Here is a 23648-nt window from a genome sequence, read left to right as displayed (position 1 = left end):
CGTGCCATCTCTGCTAGAACAAGAGCCAGAGAATAAACGCAGCAGGCTGAAGCCTGGATCTTCAGGCAGAAACATTTTCCATCGATTTAAGAAGCAGGACATGAAAAACAAGGGGTTGCTTAACGTTTCTCCTCCCTTTTGCATTCGTAAAGCCTTCGACCGCATTCAAACCGCGGGCGAACGGAGCACGGTTTGTCCCCTGACACAGGCTGGAGACACAGCACGGGCTCCGGCCCGGCACAGAAAGCCCCCCGAGAGCTGAGCTCCCCCGGGCCAGGGCTCTGCCTTCAGAGGCAAAATCAGAGCTGGATGCATCCCACGCAGGATGAATCCCATGCAAAGGGAGGGTTAGGAGGGTGCTGAACCCACCGCACCGAGCCCAGCAGCCCAGGTGCTCGCTGGCGGCAGGCACGGCGCGCGAGCTGCGTGCCTGTTTTTTAACCTCGACAGTCGTTTTTGGAGAACGCAACCAGCGGCTGCGGTGCTGAGCCTGCCAACCGGCCGAAATTCGGTTTTAACACAGACGGGGTGCGGGCTGCGGCGGCACAAAGCGTTCCCCGGGCACACGCTTGGGAAAAGGAGGCTTCACCTTGCAGAAAGCGCGAGCCGTGGGATCTGGAAAGGGTGGGGAGCCAAACCTGGCCGCATCGGGCTCCTCACGGGGCTGAATTAATAGAGCTGCTGTTAAGACGGGGAAGCCCAAACGCTGCTCCGACCCCAGTTATCCTGCCCGCAGCGTGGCTGAGACACCTGGATAGGGTGGGAGACAAAAGGAGACGGCGCGTGCCCTGCAGGCGCGGCGCTGGAGGGAAACTCGGCGCTGGCTGAGCTGAGCAAAAAGGCACCGACTCCCAAAGGAGCCACCCCGGGTGCCACTCCCAAAGCCCACCTCGGCTATCGTGGCGTGAGCATCCCAGGACAAGGGGGCTGGGGGGTGTCTCGGGGTCTGCGCCGCCCTCCAAGCACCACCTCAGGGGGGCAAGGGGTACCCACGGGTGACGCCGGAGCCCACCCGGCGTGGGGCGCAGCACGTCCTCCCCTTCACGCCGCACACACAGCTCGCCGTGACGGGGCTCGGATGGATTTCTGGCAGCGGGGCAGGCTGGACAGATGCCCCCCCGTGCACCCGGCCCAGCCGCGGAGGTAACTAACACAGGGTCACGGGCACCCCCGAGGGCCGGGTGCCCAAAGGTGAGTGGCGCCGGCTCTGAGTGATGCGACCCCCCTGGTTCCCGCGTGAGATCCGGGCTCCGTAGCCCCCATTTCCCAGCTGAGCGATGACCACGCTAATTCCCCCCCTCCCTCGCGCAGAGGCTGGAAGGATTAATTCGCTAATGCGCGTAAAGTGCCCGGCTACCCGAGTGATTCATGGGTTTTAGGGGCCGGGGGGACCATTACAATTATCTGCCCCGTGAATCCCCAGCTGGGCCCGTTTCCAGAGGAGAGGAGGTGGCCCGAGACAGCGGCGGTAACACGGCGAAGACTTGTTGGTTCGAAAGAATGCAGCAAGAGCGCGGCCACGCTGTCTGTTTTTACGCTTCGGAGGGACGGCACGCTGAGATTTCGGCCCCGTTTTCCCTTCGCTCGTACCACCAGGGGAGGGTTTTCCCCCAGAAGGGCTCGGAGCCCGCCTGCTCCCATGGGAAAAGCTGGTGCCGACGGTCCCAAAGGCAGCCAAGGGAGCTCCGTCGGCACCTTCGGCTGCCGAGCGCGCCTGGAGAGCTGCCTTCAGTGGCGGCATCCTTCCGCTAGAGGAGGGAAGAGACAGCACCTCCGCCAGCCGAGGCCAAATGAAAAGAAGAGCGAAGGTTTACGAGCGATGGAGAACAAAACCCGAGGTCGCAGGCGGCACGTCCCTGCATCCAGAGGGAGCCCTGCCCAGCACAAAGCCTTTCGGCAGGAGGGGAGCGGATCCTTCGCGGCGCCCCGCTGCTCGGCCACGGCCCAGGCTCTGCGCTTAGAGCCCCCCAGCCAAGGTCGCGGCACCCTGGTGCGTGCAGGAGAGGAAGGAAAGCCTAACAGGGGGGCAAGGGCTCATCTCCACGGCCCCACGGGCCGGGGGATGTCAGCTCAGCCCCTCTCTCTCCCCTGGCACAGCCAGCTCTGGCATCTCAGCGGGATGCACCCCTTTTGGTGCCTTTCCCAAAAGGCAGGGGCAGCAGGAAAAGGTTATTTCTGTTGACTCAGGTTCTGCGAAAACCAAAAAGGCCACGGCCAGCTCAATCACCTCGGAAAGGAGCAGGCTTGGACGTATTTGGGGCAAGATCCCCCTGCTGTTCCCCCTCCCCCCCGCTAAAACTGCATCGAGATTAAACCCTTGCAATGTTATTTTTGGCTCCGGCAACTCCAGGGACCCATGTGGCTATGCCTTTTGCTTTAAAAATCTGCTTACATCCTGCCCCGTGATTAATTCACGTTCCTTTCCTTGTTTAAAAAAAAAAAAAAAAGAATAATAATCAGAAACTCCAGCCTGTTCACAGGGTGCTGGTGTTAGGAAGCCCCGTCCAAACCACCAGCACAGCCTTTAACAGACGCTTCGTTGGGATTAGCATTGTGCAAGCCACAACAAAGATGCCTTCTTCTTCTTCTGGAGGGAACCATGCGATTTCAGAGTTATTTTTTGGGGGGCTTGTTTTGTTTTTCAGGCAGTCACCACAGATGGGAGCTGCGCGGCAGCACCTCCTCTGCGTCGGCTCGTCTGCCCCGCAAACGCTTGCGTGGGGAGGAGAAGCTGGGAGCACGCGGCGGTGCCCAGCCTCTCCTCGTGCATTTCTCCCACCTGCAGCGAGCAGCACGGCAAGGTCACGGTGACAACACACGGTGCTTCCGTGTCCCCGAGACGAGCCGCTGTTTTATCACGCAGCAGGGAGCAGGCTGGAGGGAGGGGATTTTATGGGTTCGGCACGCTGCTCCTACCAAATCCCCAGCAATTAGCAGCTCAGGTGGCTCCCCAAAGTTCCCTGCGATTTAAACAAAGAGTTATGCAGGTTCTGGAGCCCGTCCCATCCCCGTTCCTCCTTGGCCAGAAGGGCAGAGCATTTAACTGGGAGTAGGTAAATAATTTAATTTACATTTCTATAGCTTCGCTTATCCCAGAGGGCTTCTCATACACATGCCCCTCCGCTGAAATGCAGGTGTTTCAGCAGGGGGGAAGGCAGCAACCATCTGGCCTACAGCACACCACGTAGCGGTGAGGAGGGAAGCATTCGGCCAAGGACATACGGGGCAAATTCTTTAATAAACTCTGCATTCGACTTACTTTTTTTTTTTTTTTTAATCAAGTCTCCTGTGGCAGACACAGCATCTCCTTCACCTCCAGCACGCTGGAGCTCAGCATCAGCACGGCTGGGTGCAGACAAAACCAACCTCGGCCCTTCTGAACGGCCAGGAGCTACCTGCTGGGACGGCATCGATCCCAGTGGGATAACTGGGACAAACGTCCCGGCTCGGACACCGGGAGCTTTCGCTGTCGAACCCAAGCCAAAGAAAACCCGAAGGATTTCTTTGTAGGGCCCTGAAGGACCAAGAACCAACCTCTTCCCCTTTTTCAAAAGGGGTCTATGTGGAAAAAGGCAGAGGAGCAGCCGGGTTGCTTCGCCCGAAGCACACCCGGCCGCGCAGACGAGCGGCCCCCGGTGCTCAGCTCCCCCTGGGCTTGCAGCCCAAACCCCGGCACGCGAACCCCGGGCAGGTCGGGCTCCTGAATCTCCGACGGGTCCGGGCTACGTGGGAGCAGGCGGCGTTTTCTCACCACCACCCTTCTGCCCCGCTCGCGTGGTGCTGGCAGGGGCCGGGGCCATCGGCACAAAGCCTGCGGCGATGCACCGATTGTTTCCTTCCACACGGTGGAGCGTTTTTAGCCTCGTTTCGCCGCGAGTGAAGGTTATTAAAACCCACGTATTAATTACCGCTGCCACATAACTTAAGAGGAGAGGCCCAGCGGTAATTAAGGGAGGTGAGCGAGGGGGTGGAGTTGCAGAGCGTCAGCGGCTCCGCAGCCTGTGCCTACGGATGTGCGCCTGCCCCATGGGATCCCCCAGATAGCTCCAGCGTGGACGTGAATCATTCTTACGTCCCCGGCTCGAATCCCAGCAGCACCACAGGTTTTCAGTGTGACCTTGGGCAAGCCATCAATCCTCCCCCTACCTACCAGACAGAGCAAATAAAAAGGGAAAAAAGGCACCATACTTCACGAGGGCGTTAGGAGAGGAAGCCGAGCGCGCACGCAAGCACCAGGAGCCGTGCGAGAAGCACTGCAGAAAAAAAAAAAATATATTAACAAAGGCAATTACGGCTGCGCTCCCCCGGCCGTATTTCAGGCGGGGATTCATTAGGAGCTCGGCGTTTCTTGCTGTCGCAAGAGCCAGGGGCCACGGACCAAGGAAAAGGGGCAAGGAGCGCGGGCATTCGGCCACGCAGAATTCCTGCCCTGCCCGACCGCGGGGCTGAGCGGTTTGGGAAGCTGGGGGGCGTTGAGGGGGGAAAAGTGCTGCCGTGAAGTTCGTGGGGCTCTGCCCTCCCGCGATCCGGAGGCAGAATCACGAACCCCCGGTGCTGGTGGCAGAGAAGAAAGGGGAAGAAAGGGTGAAAAAGGGAAAAAAAAATCCCCCTCCCGTCCCTTCCCAAGCCTTCAGATCTACCACAGAAACCCAATCTGGGCTCCTGCCTTCCCCTGCAAGCCTCTGCTGTTTACCAAGTGAGTCACCCTTCCTGCCTCGAACGCTCCCCAGCTCCTGAATGAATAATTTGGGAGCAAAGACTCCTTCTCAGCAAACAAACAGCATCAGCAGCAAGCCCCGCACGACGCACGCAGGCAAGAGATAATTTATAGAGTGAAAAGAAAAGAATAACAGGAAACTCCCTCTCCGCATACCCCGAGAAACGAGAATGCATGCGCAAAAAATAATTAAATCCGAACTGGAGTCGATTAATTTGTCTACAGGGCTGAGGATTTGTGCTTTGGGAGGCTGCACGGGGCTCTTAAACAGGCTCTGGACGGGGGCCAAGGCTGTCAATGAGGCAGGGGCTCGGAGAGGTTTTGGCAGCAGGTGCCGCAGCACATGCAGCTCTGTGGTATGAGTCGCTCCGGCTTCCCCCGTCGCTGCCAAGCCGTACATTTCAGCTGAGAGCTCGGCCTCGTTGGAAATCGAGCCCCTGAGCCCCCGGGTGACAACGGGGAGCCCCGCGCAGCCCGCACGTCGCTGCACCTGGCGGGGACCCTGTGCCGCTCGCCCCCAAAGGCGGCGCTGTCGGTGCCGGGAGGGGAGCTCAAAAATGTGGTTAGAGGGAACCCAAAAATGTGCTCGGAGGGAAACGAGCCAGCAGGATCGAGCCGAAACCGGGACGAGCGTCTCGCCGAGACACCCGAGGCACGCGGGTGGGAGCGAGGAGCAGCCCGGGCACCGCTGCGGGGAGCTGCGCGCCCCGGCACGGGACTTACCCTTGGAGGAGCACAAGGGCAGGCCGTGCCGGGGGAGCGGGCCTCGAACAGCGGGCTCCCATGGACGGAAAACCCCATTTACCACTCCGGACAGCCGGTGCTGCAACTCCGATCCAATCCCCTGACGTTAATTTGGGAAGCAAATTCGGAATTGTTGGGAGGGAGCCAGCTGGGCTGAGGCTCATCGGAGAGGTTCGGCTGTCGTCCCCTCGGAAGACGCCTCGCTAGCGCCGATCCCCTCCGCCGCACTATTGTCCCGGTGCTACAAGAAAGCCGATCCTAAAAACAAAGAGTTAGCTCCAGTGGAAAAAAAGCGCTCATTGTGCCCGTGCGCCGCAGCTTGAAGGAGTCGCCGTGACTCAGCCTTGACCTTTGAGCACCACCACAATTAGAAGAAGGATGCCGTGGTCCCCATTCAGGGTTTTAACGCGCTGGAAGGTTGGTTTCCTTCAATTCATTCGCAGTACTGGGTGGGCGCCCACCCATTCATGCTGTGCGAGCCTCTCCTTAGGCTTTTAGGGCACAAAAACAGGGTGGTGGGTTGTTTTTTTTTTAGTGGACCTGAGCTAGAACTTGTCACGGGGAACCTCTAACAGCACCGGTTTGGAGAGGGCATCACGCTAAATGGATACAGAGGCTCGTTGCTTTTTTTCCCCTTTAATATTAGCACATGAGCCTATTTCCCCGTTAATATTAGCATTTCCTAGCTAGGAGGAAGAAGCTACGAGGAGGAGCGGATCCACACACCCAGAGGAGCGTGAGCACAGCTTAACGAGGCCTCGAGCGGAGAGGGACAAAAAGCAGGAGCCGAATTCCGTTCTGTGGATCCCCGGCCACCCTGAGAAGCAACTGGGGTATTTTAGAAAAGAGGCACAGAAACACGCAGGGTCTGGCCCCTTTGTGCCTCCCGAGAGGTGCACGAGCTCCGTGGAAGCTCAGAAGACCACGTCAGCCAGCCATGACATCCACAGGTGCCCCAGTGCGAGATGTGGGATGGGACCCAGGGGTTCCTCGGAGCCCTGCGGTGACTCTCTCCCGGCTGCAGATGCCCCGCGTCCCTTCTGAGCACCCCACACTACCCCAGCTCCCGGATCCCACCCTCGGGCGGGATTTCCCCTGCAGCCAACCCATCCCATGGCACAAAAAAGCTTCCTGACGCCGATCTCAGCACCACAGCGCACGAGAACGCAGCCTTTCTCGGCGCATCCCTCGCACCTTCCTCCCCGAGCTTTTGGCAACCTCCCCCCCCAGCTCCTGCTGCGTTCCCAGAAACGGACAAAACCCCAAGCCCCTCATTTTGTAAGGGCCACGATTCCCCACGAGAAGCGACGAGGTGCGGCAGTAATTTCGCTCCTAAAAAGAGGAAGGCCAACGGCAGAAAAAAAAAAAAAAATCCAGGCGTTTGCCTCTTTCTGCCTCTCGGAAGAGCCACCTGTTTTCTCGTAACAGGTAGATTTATGGGCGTATTAACGCGGCGCTGCTGCTCCCGCCCTGATGAGGTTCTCAGTGACCCTCTTCTCTCCCGAGATTTACGGTTTCTCGGAGCAGCCTATTGCACGGGGGTCGAACTCCAGCTCTTTGCGCCACTCCATCCCGCACCCAGAGATCACCTGCGCCAAGGAGCCGGATCCTCTCCCCAAATCAGCTGCAATCATTATGCAACTGTGCCTGCTTGCAGAAGGTGCCAAGCTTTCCCCGGCAAGTCGGGGCAGGCTCCCGGGGAAGCAAATCTCCTCGCTCTGCTCACGTTCTTCTCCACCGCCTGCCACCACCGCAGCTCACGACGGGGAGGTTTCAGCTGCCTACACACCGGGATTAAGCCTGAGGAGCGCATTAGCACGCTCCCAGCTCTCCGTGCTTGCCGGTGGACTTGGTGACCTGGCCAAATCCCCAGCAAAAGCCCCTCTGTGTCTGCAGCAGGCTTCCCAGCTGCAATTCGCGCTGGCCCAGGGCTCTCGCTCGCTCCTAATTGCCTCCTTGGCTGCTCCTGGCTAATGGCAAACCCTTTTAACGTTACTTTCCACCTGCAGCCCTTAATAAAAATTAAGTGGAGAAACTCTTAAGTGCAAGAAAAATCAGGAGGGATGGAGGCAAGCTTAATGCAAGCCGCGTTTCCCCGCGACCGTTTGATCTACGGCCCCCTCCCAGCCCCGGCAGCAGAGCTGAGCCCTGCCGGGTGCCACCTGGGCGATGATTCAGCGGTGCAGAAATACACAGCTGAGGTCACCAGAACCGCTTCGCTCGCATCCTCGGGGTCCCAACCATTCTTCCGCCCACGTTACGGGCCGCCGTTAATAAAATTTCGCACGCAGTCCGAGCGAAAGGCATTGAAATTTTCTTTTCTAAAGCTCGCCGATGTTTGAGGTTTATGGCAGACACCGCACAAAAGGGAGACTAGCTAACACAGCGATCACAAACCGCTTTTAATACCTGAAGCGTGCGCAGGAAATCTCTCCCCCAACCACAGAAACAAAGGCTCGGGTTAATCCCAAGCGAGCAGGTGAATTAGCAGATTGCACGAGAGCCAGAACTAAGATGCCGACAGGGATGCTGTGCAGCGAAGAGCTCGCAGCTGCACCCCCAGCACTGCGAGGACCCGGTGACACATCGCACGGCGACTCTGCAGGTGGCTGGGGTGGCAGCAGCGGAGGGGAAAGCAGGAGCCTTGCACCAAAAAAGCGAAGAAAAGAGCCAGAAAAACACCCAGGAGCAAGACACTGGTGGGACGGGCCGCTCCGCATTTTTATCTCTGGCTTGGATTGCTTGAAATCCGGTCCCTTGAGTATTTATTCTTGTAAACGGGGTTTTTTTTGAGACCGAGCTGCTCATCGCCCTGTCTGAAGTCCACACGAGGAGGGTTCGAGCAGACAAAAGCGACAGGTGATGCTTTGAATTCCTGACAATTACCCTTGTGACCGTGAGCCCCTCGCCCGTTCTCAAACCCCGCTTCTCTGCCTAAAAGGAGGGACCGGCACGGCCACGAGACACATTCGCCGCTTATAAATAACCTGAAGAAGTTAAGAAGCCAAAAACGTTTAACTGCCCCGAAGACAGACTGCTCCGACGTTCTGCAAGAACTTCATTTTATGAAATGGTTCCATTTAGCAGCCTTTACTGCTGAGATTAATTTATAGCTTGTTTTGCACTGCTGCAGAACTCTCCCACCCCATCCCCTACACACACAATTCTTTATTGTCTAGATGTTTACTCTCAGGGGGAATTTTAGGACTTTAATGTTTTTATTGTTTTAATCCGGCATATAAAAAAATTATTTGAGCTAAACAGCTGGTACAAGTGCTCGGGAAGTGGCGGTGCAGTTTCTCAGCTTGCATCATTAAGCAGGTGTTAAATAAACACGACGCCACGCTCCTCCCGAGATTTACCATCGCAGGAGATTTGCAGGGGACTTTGTAAGAACGGCGGGGATGTTACCAAACATCAGCCCAGCCTCTCCTGCTCCACGGCCCTCTTTATTTCTGCCCAAGCTCTCAGGACCTGCCTTAGCCCGGGCTTATTCAGCCTCAATCCCTCCAGCCAGCACCGCTAACCCGAGGAAGGGGCGAATCTCCCGGAGCAAAATCCCCCTTTGCCACCTTCTGTGCACAAAGGGGACTTCTGCGGATAGGCCACGTGTTTAGGCACACCGAAAAAAAAGCCCAAAAGGTGCTTTTTTCTTCCTGCCTGTAACGCGCCGACATGCGTGCGCCAGTCCTTTGTGCGGCTGCAGCACCGCAGCCCCCAGTGGCAGCGCACCGCGGCGGCTGCCCGAACCCAGCAGTCCCTTATAAATGCTTCCTCCAGCATTAGGAGCGGCTAGAAATAAATGTATTTATACTTATTGTGAGCTTTCACACCTCGAAGAAGAGCTGAGTCTCTAAGAGAAAGGTTCTCGAGCAAAGCAGCAGCCACCGAGGGGAGGAGAGGGGCCAAAAAAAACCCCTAAAAATAAAAAAAATACAAAAAGCCTACCTAGAAATCCCTCCTACCATCAGCTCTGCTGCCATTCTCTGATCTCACGTGAAGCACCTCTGCAAGGAACCCGAGATATTATTACTGCTTCGAGCTTTCCTATCCCACCCTTGCTCTCCAGCGAGGCTCGGGGGCTCGCAAAGCGCACGAGGACGCGGCGTCCCCTGCTCGGCATCGCGGCGAGCCGCAGCCACGGCGGAAAGCCGCAGTCAGCCGCAGAGGGGCGGAGCGGCCGCCGCACAATGCCCGGCTCCGGCCCGGCGAGCATCCTCGGAGGCCGAAATCCTTCCTCTTCTCCCCTCTTGCCAAGAGCCAGCTCCGGCCGCCGCCTCTGCAGGGCTCGGTTGGGTCTTGCCGGGCTCAGAGAAGCGGGCAGGGATGCAGGCTCCTGAAAAAATCGTGTCCCCCCTCTCTCCTTGCTGCTGTTTAGGGATTGAAATTAAAAGAGGTCACGAGCTCGTTGGGTGCTACTGACTCCGTGTGGGGTGTAAGGAGGGAAAAGACGCCTCTCTTTTTTTCCCTCGTGACCCAAAGCACGCTCCTCAGCACCATTTTTGCTGGGGAAGGAGAGGAGAGGCCCTCGCTGAGTCCCTCCACTTGCTTTTTTTTGTCCTTAAGTGACGGTTTCCCTGGATTTTATGCAAGAGGTTTGCAGAAAATCCTGCAAACTCGTGCACCTTTCTGGAGATTAAATGCATCTGTGCTAGCATGAAAGCACGGCCTTCGTCAGAGCTGCGTGCTGCATCCGCCTGCGTTAACCTGGGGAGCGTTAGCTGTCCGCACAACACCACGACCCACTCCTAAGCTTCAGAAATTCAGCAGGTAGGAAGCGAGGCTCTGAACACCACCACCAAAACCCCCAAACCAAACTGCCTGGTCTTCAAGAGACCGTTTCGAAAATAAGGAAGTGTTTGACCACGGAAGGGGCAGGAAGAATTCGATCCTGGGCGCAGGCTTGGACTGCACCCCGAGACCTCCCTCTCGCTTCCCGACCGCCTCACCCGTCCCAAACCTCCACACCCAGAGCCCTGCTTCACATTTGCTTTCCGAGGGAGCAGGGATGAAAAGCAGGTCTGGAGGTAAGACGGCACGAGGTTAAACTCGCCGGCCAACGCGGCAACACGGGCAGCTCTGCCCGCTGCTGCGGGAGCACGCGGCCCCGGGCAGCTTTCTGCCCCTCCTGAGCTCCAGAGCACCGGCAAGTTTTCAGATCAGTCTAATTTCAAGTTAATAAAAGAGCCCGGCTCGATTTATGGCCTCGTGCTAGCAGCACACGCCGTTTGCATTTTTGATATAGGGCGAGAGCTCTAGGTGAGGACTGGGCTGAGATTATTTTGTTCGGAGCAGAAACTCCGCGGCTGTGAAAGCCCCTTAAATCAAAACGAGAAGAAAGCATTCCCTGCAAGCCCGCAGCCACGCTCCTTTGTGGGTATTTTTGCAGCCCCGATCATGTTCCCAAGAAAGGGGAAACCCTCCCTCCTTGTTCCCCCCCCCCAGCTTCAAGAAAGTGGAAACCGCCTCGTAATCTGGGAGCAAACAGCAAGGACAGGGCTCAGAAAAAATAAAAGAAATAAAAGAAATTGTTGCAAACCTGGCAGCACCTGAGAAACTCCAGATCCAGCTCGAGGGGCTGCGAGAGCCCGCACGCGGCTCTGCAGGGGGGACCCTTGAGAAAGGGCAAGAACCCTAAAGCCGGCTCCGAAATACCAAAAACACCCTGAAATACCAAAATGCTCGCAATGAGTGGGCACCCTGCTGAACCTGCACCCCTGGGTGCCGCGCAGGGGCCGCTTTCCAAGCGGGGGGATGTTCTCCCGTGTTGTAACCCACAGAAATTTCCACTGCGGACTTTCCCTCCCGCTCTGCTCACGTATGTGGCATCGAATGGCCCCAGTAAAAGGGGGCTCCGAGCCAGGCTATGTGCATATTTTTATATATATATAATGTAGATGGACGTGTATCGGACATGAATAAATATATATGAGAAGAGATAGGGAGAATATCCTGGTTCCTCTCTTTCTCTGTATTTATAACCCTGAGTTTGCAAGTCGCCCGCTGAAACGCAGCGGGCTCGGCAGCCCAACCTGCCCTGGGAATCAGGCCGGGAGCTGCTCAGCGCCCTTCCTCTCAAGCACAGAAGGCGAAATCAAGTTTTGGGCAGCTCCAAAGAAGGTTCTACCGCTGCCCCTGAGCCCTCGCCCCCTTCGTGGCCGGCAGGAGGGGCTCCCTTTGGAACCGAACCACCCCAGCGCCGCAGCTCGGCGGTGGGTGCGCTTCGGCTGTGATTTGCGAGCGGTTTGAAGGATCCTCTGGGACGAGAGGTGCTCCAAAAGGGCAATTAGCTCCATTACTGGCTATTCCACTGCAACACGCGATAGGTTTGCCGGTTGCGTGCCGCCTCATATACCCCGGCTGATGCCAAAATGAACAAGTATGCTAATGAAGCGAGCGGCGAGCGTGCCCGGCGCGGCGGCGGATGGCTCTGCAGCACGGCTCGTCCTCCGCCAGCCTTTTCTTTGACAGGACCTGCATTAAAGCCGGCTGCTGCATATTTTAAGGCGTTATTAGGCAGCCTGCAGCCTCAGCACAGCATCTCTGGGGCGGCAGAGGGGAAAAGCACGCAGCTATTTCTTCAAATCCAGAGGTGCTATTTCTTCATTTTAATTGCTACAGCAGCCGATACGGCCAAGAAATCCTATTACGAGCTTTATTTTTTTTTTTTTTAGAATAGGCGTTCACCAGAAGAGATAACTCTAAGAAATGTGAAAGCTGTTGCCAAATCTCATTGCATCTCCAGCGTGAGAAGCCAGGGTCAGGGCAGATTATTATTTTTTTTTAGAAAACCAGAAGCAGAAAGGAACTAACGCAAGTTTCAGTTACTTATCTCCTCTATGTATGGTTAAAACAATTCATTAAAAAAAACCAGACATATATTTAATTGGATTTGAGAGGTTTTTAGAGAAATATGCTCTAAAGCCTCACCAAGCACACCCAGTGCACCTTCCAGAGACTCCTGCCAGTCCCCCCCTAGTGCTGCACGCGCAGGAGGACGCTGCGGTAGACGAAAGCATCCAACAACAGCTTCCAGATAAATTTTGCTGCAGTGCATGCCCTTTCTAGCAGCCGCCTCCCCCAGTGGCCTTAGGCACCCATGTCCCAAGCCCTGTGCAGGAGGGAAAAGCTGCCCTCGCCCACCCAGCCCTTCACACGTGGCTGCAGCCGCAGAGCAACCCCCGGGGCTCCGGCGAGGAGGGCGAGCAGCACGAGCGTGCCTGCAGCGTCTCGGAGCCTCCCCTGCAAACGTTCCCAGTTCCCAGGTGCCTTCTGCCAGTCGTCTTCTTCCCTAAACAAACAAGAAAAGCCACGCACGAAACACATCGCCCCAGAAAATTAAGGTGGAGATCTCACGGGCTCTGCCTCCCGCTCTCAGCACCACCACTACATCACAAGGGCTGCACCAGAAGGGGTTTGGCAGCAGGGCTGAAGCCAGGAGCTTACTGGCAGGCAAAAAGGATGCAGAGAAGAAGAAATCCAGGGGGAAAACGCAGAGGACACCCTGCAATAACCGTTACCCTTCCCTGGCTAGTGTCACTTTGAAGCCTGCCATGTGCCACGACGGGAAGCGGGTGTTGCAACGCTCCCTGCACCCGTGGCACTGCAGCAACCAGCCCGGGGCTATTTTTAAACCATGGGGAGGGTGCAGAGGGGAAGAAAGGCAGCAAAATAGAGGAATTAGCCAGTCCAAGAAAAGGCTGGGGGGGGGGGGGGGGGGGGCAGGGATGAAAACCAAGCCCGGGCTGGGTGGGGTGACAGCTGCCCCGTGGCACCGGGCCAGCACCGGCACCAAAAGGGCATCGGGGAGGACGGCGGTGCGGAGCCGCGGCAGCGCCCGCGCTGCAGGAAGGGGAGAAGAAGCCTGCAGAAAGCCCTTGCAAAAGAAAAGCCTTTCCTCCTCGTCCCTGCAAGGCTGCCTCTCCATGCTGCAGTGCTCGTGGAGGGCTTCCAGATTCGTTACCTGTCCTCTCCGCAGCGCGGCCACTGCCCGGAGAGGTTTTGGGCACGGGCTGGGGGGCACCAAAGCGGCCACAGCACTAAAAGAGAGCTCGTGCTTAACACCAAATCAACCAGAGGGGATGCAAAGACGTTTTCCTGTGAAGAAAACGGCGTTCCACGTTATCGAGAGCCGGCTCTTTGGCACGGGCTTACGCAACGCTTTCTGCGCGGCCGCGGGGTTTGCGCACAGGTCCGGCGAGTCCTTTGGCATCCAGGCTCTTATTTAGAAACGGGGGATTTGGAAAGCTGTCCGGAGCCATTTCCATCTGACAGACAAGTGTCTGTGTCGGTTCAGCGCCGCGCACGTGCTTCAAATGCAAAGCAGAAGTGGCATTCGCAGAACTGGCAGCGAACCCCAGCCGGAGGAATGATAAAGATTTTAACTTACAGGAAATGCCGCTATTAAATAATATTTAAGTCTTAATTATATTTTAAAACAGCCATTTTATAAAAAAAGAAGTTCTATTATAGTGCTTTTGTAGTTAAAGGTCTGTCAACATTTCCATTTTAAACCTTCATTTCTAGGGGGTTTATAATTTGGTCATAAAAATTCATTCTAGGCTGGAACTTGGCATACAGGGGCTCAGCCTAGGAGCAATATTTTTTATTATCCAATTTGGTTTAAATTGGTTTGGCCGTTTTTAAGTTATAGGAGTGTAAAAAATAAACGTTTACTGGTTTCAGATGCCTTCTCAAGCTTATTATTATTCAAAATTAGCTTTCCCCTCCCCACCTCCAAAAATACCTTCAGCAAGAGGTGGGAGATATCACTTCGCTCTGCCGACAACACATGAGTTACAATTCAAATTAATTCACTTCTTTTGATGCTAACAACCTAAAGAGTTACTATAACCAAGCACTACTTTGCCACGGACCCATTACGTACTGTAAATGCTCAGAGATTTGTGCAGCATCTGCCATTTTGTGCCTGCTGCACAGGTACTGCAGCTGTAAAGGCCTTAATTTGAAATAAATAATTAACTCGGGAAACCTGCACTCCTGGAAAATAATGGAAGACCTTTAACCAAGATGTTTCTCTGCAGAATTTTATTTCAGCTGTGGCAGCTTCAAATAAAAAGCTGCAGATGTGAAGCAAGCAGGCACATACAGCTAGGAATTCCTCGCCACGGAGCCTCAGACATTTCCTCGGATTTAAAAACCAGAAGAGAAACTCTAGTTTATGGCTCAGCTCTTCAAATCACTCGGGTGCAGTAGGGACACAACATATACGTGACTTCGCATGCTAAGCACAGACAAGGGGTATCTGTGCCCAAGCATAACAAAAAGCTTGGAGAATTATTATTATTTTTTTTTATTCTGGCTCCATCGTTAACATCCCCACTTTTTCATTTTAGTATTTGGCTGGCGCACAGGGGCGTCAGCCTCGGCTCAACCCCACCAGGCTGTGACCCTTTAGGGCACGCAGGGGAGGTCTCTGTAACGCCTCCAAGGGCTCGCGGACGGATGGGAACTGCTTCCCGGAGGATCCAGCCCCTCGTTTTCATCCCCAGGTGCCCCGTGGCACCGCGAGGTGCTTGGGTGACCTCAGGCAGAGACCCGGTGTCGGTCCCGGCACAGAGCCCCGGAGGGGGAGCTTGCGAGTCCTGCTCCTGGCTCCCAGCTCTCACCAGCCCTGTCCAGCTTCAGTGACTGCTGCCACCCGCCCTGCTCCACAGAAGCTGCTCTCCTGCTTAATAAGGCTCCGATTTCCAAAGCCATACTGGCTCCTACCTCATTAAATTGGGGGGTGTTAGGAGCCGGGATTCTTTAGGAAAAACACCCTGCGCCTGTGTCCAAGGCTAGCCCCACTCAGTTCCCGTGCCAGGACAGTAACAATCTCTATGGTAGGACGGGGTGTCATAACTCTGCTTAATCACCGTTTAAATTCCTGCTTGCTCTAACAGCAGGTAGCCAATTGGGCTGAAGTTTCTCCAAGACTCGATTTTAACCCTCTGAGTGTCTCACGCAGCTCGTCTGCCTTCCCTTCGTGAGCGCCAGGAGCAGAGTCTCAAGAGGCAGGCCCTGAGGCTGAGGCTGTTAAATCAATGCACAAATATTTCTTTCTGTTCGTGCTCGTATTCAAAGCGAACACATCCGTGCCCTGCGCACGCGTGGCCCCGGCAGCAAGCTCCAGCAGGGCTCACATACCCCTCTGCGTCTCCTCTGAGTACCGCTGGCTCCTGGCACCTTCGAGGCAGGGAATATTTTCTTACCTTGCTCCACCCCGTAACGGGAAGGACAAGAGAAGGACGGAAACAAAGCCAGCCTTTGGGATTGCCGTGAAAGAAAGATGCTTTGCTGTAAAGCAGACGGGCACGGGCGCTGCCTTCCTCTCACCTCCGGGCTGCCCTGCGCACCTCCCTACTCGCTCCACTACATTATTCTGCCTCTTCCTATCACACCAGCTTCTCCTGACTGATCTGCTTCCACCGAGGACCTTCAGCCGCCGAGACACCTGCGGGAACAGGGACAAGACTCGTTCCTCCTAGCAGCGGAGCTGGGATAAGGAGGCACCGGCACAAACCCCGGCTCGGGCCGCCGCCAGCATCCATCGGCGGGAGGCTGCGAGCCCCACGGCAAACCTCCGAGCCCAGGAACCAGGCGGGTCCCAGGCCACCCGAAAGTTTGGACCACGACAAGGAGCGTTCACCGCTGGGAAGCTCCTCGGAGGCAGACGAGGGTCGTTTTTTTGCCCCCTCTCTGTACCAGGCCTGGTATAAAAGGGATAATCTATATTCGTTTGGATTATACAAGCTCCAAAACACACCTTAGCTTCAGTTCCGCATTTAACCAATCGCCGGAGCCATTTGTTGCCTCGTATATTACAAAGCAATAGAGATTTAAGGGATAATGGTCATGGCGGCAGAGTATACAAAGCAATAAACTGCTTTTGAGGTTGGTTAAATGCCAAGTGATGCTGAGGCCTCAATGCCATAAACATTATTTCTATTATATGACAAGATAAGAGGATACAATAAACCACAAAGAAGAAAAATCATTTTCTGGCCTCGTGAAAGTTCTGGGCTCTGCGTTTCTCGGACACTGCACGAGCATCACCTCAGTGGCGTGGGTTTAAGGGGAATAAATTGTTAAATTAAGGGGGGGGTTTAAAAAGCAAACGATTGTTTGAGGAAATGGCCTGTATAACCGTAGTGCTGGAATTAGGACCCGAGCGATGATTTGTGTCACTTACAAAGAGGGGAATGGCACCGAGTGGGGAGGCAAGGGCCAGGCAAAGTCTTGCTCCCAGTAGAATATATTCAGGGTTATGGGCCCTTCGTTAGTTTGGGCACCAGGAGCGGGCAAAATAGCTTTATTAATAAAGATGGTCCTCTGTTACGATGCTTCATAAAACCTCCCGCAACCAGCGCTGCCCAAGCCTTCAGGAGAGGAGCAGAAGTTGTCGGAGAGGCACGTCCCTCCTGCAACGCGCACAGCACCGGCTTTCCCTGCCCAGATCAGGCTCCAGGCACAGCACGGAGTCTTTAACACAGCCTTCCAAGGGAGGAAACGAACCCAGCCGGTGAGCGACTTCCCTCTGCCGCCACCAGATCACAGCAACGAAGCAGCACGAGCCCAGCCGAAGCCCCTGCCTTCCTCCCAGACCTTTGCTCTGGATGCCTTCGGCACGCTGGCCGAAGCTTTAATTACCCCGTGTTAATGAGTCAGAGCTGTATCATTACACAGACTTCGTTAATACCTTTCGACTTTAACGGCAACGCTTTGCTTTACAGCTCACACTCGGTTGCGCCAAGGCTGTCTTTCATCACTCAGAGTGTTTTAAATGGGATTAGGAGATTTTGCTAACGATTAGCAGCGCGCACCACCTCCAGATTAGTTTCACCCAAGGTGTTCAATGAAAGCCTGACTCGGGGCACAGCTCCACGCCTCCCGCGGGTGTTTCGAGGCAGCAGCGCGGGGCTCACGGCCCCATCGAAGCGCTCTTCTCCCTCCGTGCAGAGGGGGCTAGGGGAAGGGGGCCAGGGAAAAACGTGCCAGCTGTCCTCTTGGAGCAGAAACCGGATAAATGACCTTGAGAAGAATCCTCTTTAAAAGCAGTATATGCGGCGCATTTAGAAGTCAGCTGTGTCGCAGCAGCCTCGCCGTTGGGAAGCGATCGCATGCAGAATCCAAAAATAACACCATTAAAGACCTAGCAACCAAAACATGTTTACGTGCCCACTGAAAGCCCACTGCTTGTGATGATACGGGAGGGCACAGCAAGACCTGCCCGTCTATTTTTGGTGGCCGTTCCCCCTTCCCCCTCCGCACTTCCCTGAAAAATTCGCTTTATGGCCTTTTTTCTACATAGAAGGGACAAAGGGAAAGCAGGAAAGAGGCAAAAAGCACAGCAGACAGGGCTGGTGCTAGCTGTAGAGGGGAAGAACCGGCTAATGATACAAAGGAATTACACTGGGAAGCAACAGATTTTTTTTTTCCTTTAAACCGAAGTGGGAAAATCACCACTGGCTTCCCAGTAATTGCCTGCAGTCTCCTGTTCAAATTAGCCTGGCTCTGCTCTCCCTTCTCCCGTGACCTCCCATGTACTGTGCGCCTCAAAGCAGCGTTTGCAGGAGGCAGATCGCTGATTTTAGGGAGAGGAAAAGGACTGCTGACTTCCCTGTGCCTGCTCCCCGAGCTGATCACAGAAGCCCGAAGCCCATCGCAGCCTGCTTGGGACTGCGGTGGCCCGGGCACGGGGACTGGTTGGGGAGCAGCCCACCAAAAACAGATCGCACCCCTCAAACAGGGAAATACCCAAGAGAGCAGAAATCTGCAAGGACCAAAACATGCCAGCGGGTCAGGCATGGGCTCAAAGGTTTAGAGATGAGAGAACGGAACAGAGACATCGGAGCCGTGCTGGCGAAGGCAGCGTCCCGAAAATGATGACCGTGATGACCGAAGAGGCAGAGAGGCTCAACAGCCAACGGCACCCTCCCTTTGCAACGGCTTTCTTCCTACACAAGATGCACACAGAGGTCTTCAAGGATCAGAAGAAAACCTGCAAGGAAGTCTCCTCCAGTGCCAGCCACAGCCTGGCTCTTTTTTGGGCTGGGAAACATCCTCCTGTGCTTTCAGTGACAACACACCGTTTGTGTGCTGGGGTGAAAATCAAATTACCTTCCAAAAAGCTCAAAACTCTGCATCCTGCCGACTCTCACGGGTGCCAGAGGCATTCGGCACCTGTAGGAAGGTTGGGATCCCGGGGATTTCACTGCCCCTGATACCTGTGTTTGAAGACAAGCGTTTCAATCTTTAGGAAACAAGGGAATGAACTGAGAGAGGCGCAGCCACCTCTGACCCTTATTAAGGCTTCGCTTTAACATCAGCCTACACGAATAAGCCATTTTTGATGGGATGATCCACGGCGGCTTGCCGAGGGTCAGGTTTTAGTGCCAAAAGGCACCACAAGCTGCTGGGGAAACAATGCAGCACGTGCTCGAGAGCTCAAGCCCCGCAGACAGCTGCTGGCAGCCATCATCCCCCCAACATCGAATATTAAAAATAAATCCAGATCTGAAGCAGCCAACTGCACTTCCCTGTCCGGCTCATCTGGAGGATCCAATTTTATTCCACTTGCCCACTGAACACTGATTTGGGCTGATCCTTCCACCATCCTTCCAGCTGGTACCGCTGCGTTTTAATGGCGAGCAGAATTTGGAAAGGCTCTAAAAAGCTTCAACATGAAGCTGATGTGGAGAATAAAGGACAAAAAAAAAATGCACGCAAGATACTAGGACTCACAGGGAGAGGTTTGGGGCTCTATGTATTCAGTTAGCCCGAAGCACCGTTAAGGGGTGACTTGACCCATCAGTAAACACCTACAGACATCAGAAATTTGATAGAAAGGATTTTCTGTCTAAGAAACAAAAATTAATAAGATCCACAGCCTGGAAGCTGCAGCTGAACAGGTTCAGACTGGAAATAAGGCATAATTTTTCCTTACCAGAGAGAGCAATTAACTATTAGAACAACTTAACCGAGGGCTGTGGTGAATTTTCCATCACTGGAAATATTTTAAATCAAGCTTGGATCATCATTATTTAATACATGCTCTGGTTTGAACAGGTATTGAAGGACGTTCTAGGAAACTGTGCACGAGGTCAGGTTAGATCACAATGAATCATACCGGTATGAATTACCCGGATTCTAACATTTCAATATTAACATGAAGAATTGTCAGAATTACCCATAAGCAGCAGTCTGGAACAGCGAAAGGAGGAAGCAACCACCTTTATATGTCATTTGTGGGAGATTGTGGGAGATTAAATTTAAATACATTGTTGTTTGCCTTAATTGCTTGTTTGAATCCGATTTTAAGGTTGTATGATTGAAGTGCTCACATCATTAAGTGCTCAAATACAGCTAATACATTTTATAAATGACTTGCACAATTTCACAGGCAAAGAAGTTCAAGATAAAAAGCAGCTTATAAAAAAAAAAAAAAGGAAGATCACCTGCAAGTGGATAGAAAATGCTTCAGATGAGACTAGTGCCAGAATGACCAAAATGCTAAGGAGTCGTAACTGTGTATTTTTTTTTAATATCCCCAGTCCCCAAGAGTTTGCAGATGAGGCTTTTGACCCATTTCTGCGCTATAAAAATAAATGCGTCACAGAATTCACATGCAGTCTCTGAAGACATGCCCCAAGGATGGAGAATTATCTTTAATTCCAATTAAGAGACCCACAAGAGGCATTCAAGTATTAAATACCCCAAAGAATCACATGGGGGACAGGAATACCACCCTGGGATCGGTCAGACCTCCCAAATGCGTCACAGGCACAACAGTTTGGCAACCTGGCATCCAGTGGTTGCAGTCAGGAAAACAAAGTGTGTGTAGACCACTTAATAGCTAATTAAAACCCACAATTCCCCTCTCCCTCCACCATAAGAGGTTCAAACGCTTCGGAACAGACAAACCCAATTTTCCTTGGACTCCGTACAGTTCTGTACTTCCACAGAAGCCCCGCTTCCTAATAAATCCCATTAAAATGGCCCCAACAGTGGTTGCAGAATCCCCCTGTCCCTCCCGTTACTACAGCCGGAAAGCTACCAAGATGCTACGCCACTGAGAGACTCCAAACTGGGCTTTGGGAAAGCACTAATTTCATCAAAATCCAACAAAAAGGTGCCTTCCCAGGCAGGCACACCTACGAGAAGGGTCCTATTGCTGCAAAGGGGATGTGACTCATTCAAGGATAAGCGTTTGCCCTAAGAAAGCCAGCAAAAGTTTTGCAAGGCCGTAACCAACCCCAGCAAGTCGGCTGTGGAAGAAAAAAAATTCACAATGGGTCTTTTTTCTTTTTTTTTTTTTTGGAGCCCAAAATAGTCCATGGCAGTTTGGGGTTCACATAACACGAACCATCAACTGTCACATTCTCAGCTGCTTTACAGAATATGCCACAGCAGCTAACTCATCCTGACAGAGAGCGAATGCCTGTCCTTTGGTTAAACAGCCTTGAAAGAAGATGAGCAACGTTATCAGAAAACATTAACGGGAGATCAGCATGTTTCCTCTGGGCTGTGTGGGTCTCAGGGAAAACACCGACAGAATAACAACACGCCGCAGAGCCAGGCAGCTTTCATTACTTTGGAGTGCCTGCACTTGCTCATAACCTGGATTTACACACTGCAAATCCTCTGATCTGATTACCTCCAGTGATCACGTAAAACACCGGCTTTAAACTCTTTGCCTCAGTGATAAAACAGCCACTTTGATTCACAACGACACATTCACAATAAAGTATACTGTAAACGTACCTGTCCGCAGCCGGGGGCATTGCACACAAACGGCCTGTCGTCTCCCATATTTCATGCAGCTCAGCTAAGCTGGGGAGAAAGGAGAGAAGAGGAAATTGTTAAATAAGCTAAAAAAAAAAATATTAAAAATCTCAAGAGCAGAAGCAGCCCTCTGCAGGACCGTCATTAATCACAGGGAAGGAGGATCTCCTTGTGCCCTAGATCGCCATCAGGGAAGAGAAATTAATCCAACCCGAGTTTAAGTAAGGCTTCGGAGGGCCTGGCTGATTTTTCACGTACAAAGTGGAGGAGGAAGCGTGGCTGGAAGGGCTCATTGGGAACCGTGACAGTGCGACAGCGCGGGCCACCGGCCAGGACACGAGCACTTGTCCATGCCTGGGCTCCCTCCGAGGCCCCACCAGCGGCTCTCCAGAGGGCCCGGCCACTTTCTGCTCTCCACGTCTCAATTTCATAGAATCATAGAACGGCTTGGGTTGAAAAGGACCTTAAAGATCACCTAGTTTCAACCCCCGTGCTCCGGGCAGGGTTGCCAACCACCAGAGCAGGCTGCCCAGAGCCGCAGCCAGCCTGGCCTTGAATGCCTCCAGGGACGGGGCATCCACAGCCTCTCTGGGCAACCCGTTCCAGTGCCTCACCACCCTCTGAGGGAAAAACTTCCTCCTGATAGCTAACCTAAATCTCCCCTTAGTTTAAAACCATTCCCCCTTGTCCTATCGCTATCAACTCATGTAAACAGGCGTTCCCCCTCCTGTTTGTACGCTCCCTTCAAGTAGGCCGCAATGACGCTCCCTTCAGGTACTGGAAGGCCGCAGTGAGGTCTCCTCAGAGCCTTCTCTTCTCCAAGCTAAACGAGCCCAGTTCCCTCAACGTTTCCTCATAGGAGAGGTGCTCCAGCCCTCTGATCATCTTCGTGGCCCTCCTCTGGACCCCTTCCAAGAGCTCCACATCCTCCTCATGCTGGGGGCCCCAGGCCTGCATGCAGTATTCCAGGTGGGGTCTCACAAGAGCAGAGTAGAAGAGACAATCACCTCCCTCTCCCTGCTGCCCACCCCTTTTTTAATGCAGCCCAGGACATAGTTGGCCTTCCAGGCCAACTTGCTGGCTCATGTCCAGCTTCTCGTCCAGCAGGACCCCCAAGCCCTTCTCTGCAGGGCTGCTCTTGAGTTCTTCTTCACCCAGTCTATATATTTCTATGTATTTCATCCCCTGCAGGACGGGGACAGCGCTCATCTCTCACAAAGAGGTGCCCAAGCCCAGCAAAGACGCACGAAACATCCCAATAGCCACAGGCGGAGGGCGTCGAGGCTGCTGCTTCGCCCTCCCCTCGGATTGAGGGTAGGAAGCACGGACACACGAGCAGAGACGGTGACAATCTCCAGGAGGAAAAAAAAAAAAAAAGAAAAACGCGCAAGCGAGAAGCGAGCAAATAAATCCAAGTCCTCTCTACGTACAAGTTATATTTTCAATGGGAGAGAGCTAAAATTTGTCATTTAATTAATTAAGGGATTATAGGAGTGGTGCTCCGTTTTACAAGGCAATAATCTGGCTCCCTAGTGGGTAAACTACAAGGCTGGTGGCAGGGGTAGTTTATCACAGATTATAGCCAAGGATAACAAAACACTCAGTCCTATTATGCTACAAGTGAAGCTATTCTTATTAATAAAAAAAAAATAAGAGTAAATAAAGTAACCCCCACCACCTCAAATTCAAGAAATAATGGTTCCCTCCACCCACTGATATTTTTACAGCAGGATTTTAAAAAGCTATAATAAACCAAATGCTATCTCTTCGGGGGGTTTACTGCGCGAACACGTTCTGGCTGTTCGCGTCGCTTCCAGCATCTCCTCCTCCAAGTTCAGCGCTTGGCTCCAGCCACGCATGTCAGCCTGCTACAGCCAAGAGCAGAAACGAAACCAGACCGCGGCCAGAAGGCATTCACGGAGACACAGGCTCTTTTAGCCAGCCTTTTGCATTTCTAACCATGAATGCACGCATGCACGCACGCGCCGAGCGGCGGCGGGAGGGTGGGGAGACTTGTTATTTTTAGGAGCTATATGAGAAAGTGTCCGAAGAACGCGACTTCACGGCACAGGGCGAGCGCACGGGCTGCAGAGAACAGCCCCCTTTTGCTTTTCTTAAAAAAGACACCAATATGCGTTTTGTTTAATAATAAAAAAGGCTATTTTTCAATGCGTGCAGCTGAAGTGGGTGGCTACACGAGGTGGAATTCCCCACCCCGAGCCCTGGTTCGGCCACAGTACAAACCAGCAACAACCAAAAGCTAGCAGCAAGGAGCTGCCAGCCCTTCTCCCCCAAAAGGGAGAGATGTCCACGACACCAGGCTGCGTTTGGATTTATTAAGCAAAACGCCAGGGCCTATGCAAACACGGACTCACAAAGGATAAATAGCCCTCTCACAAAT

General features: G+C 53.7%; 1 protein-coding gene across 15 annotated transcripts in view; it reads right to left on the bottom strand.

The window, feature by feature from the left end:
• Window positions 1–23648, bottom strand: part of LOC308184092 (cyclic AMP-dependent transcription factor ATF-7) — a 67707-nt gene that overhangs the window by 25362 nt on the left and 18697 nt on the right. For 14 of the 15 annotated variants that reach the window (XR_013942577.1, XR_013942578.1, XM_080570831.1 and 11 more), the window contains one exon: window positions 21227–21295. Coding sequence is in view for 12 of the 15 variants with exons in the window: in XM_080570831.1 (XP_080426957.1) it covers window positions 21227–21274 (48 nt within the window). In the remaining 3 variants the exon portion in view is untranslated. Of the gene's footprint in view, window positions 1–18583; window positions 18691–21226; window positions 21296–23648 lie in introns of those variants that run through there. The other variant, XM_080570827.1, reaches the window with a different exon arrangement.

The sequence above is a fragment of the Anser brachyrhynchus genome, assembly GCF_964034855.1.
Source record: "Anser brachyrhynchus genome assembly, chromosome: 29".
Lineage (NCBI taxonomy): Eukaryota > Metazoa > Chordata > Aves > Anseriformes > Anatidae > Anser > Anser brachyrhynchus.
This window is presented reverse-complemented; position numbering and strand designations above follow the sequence as displayed.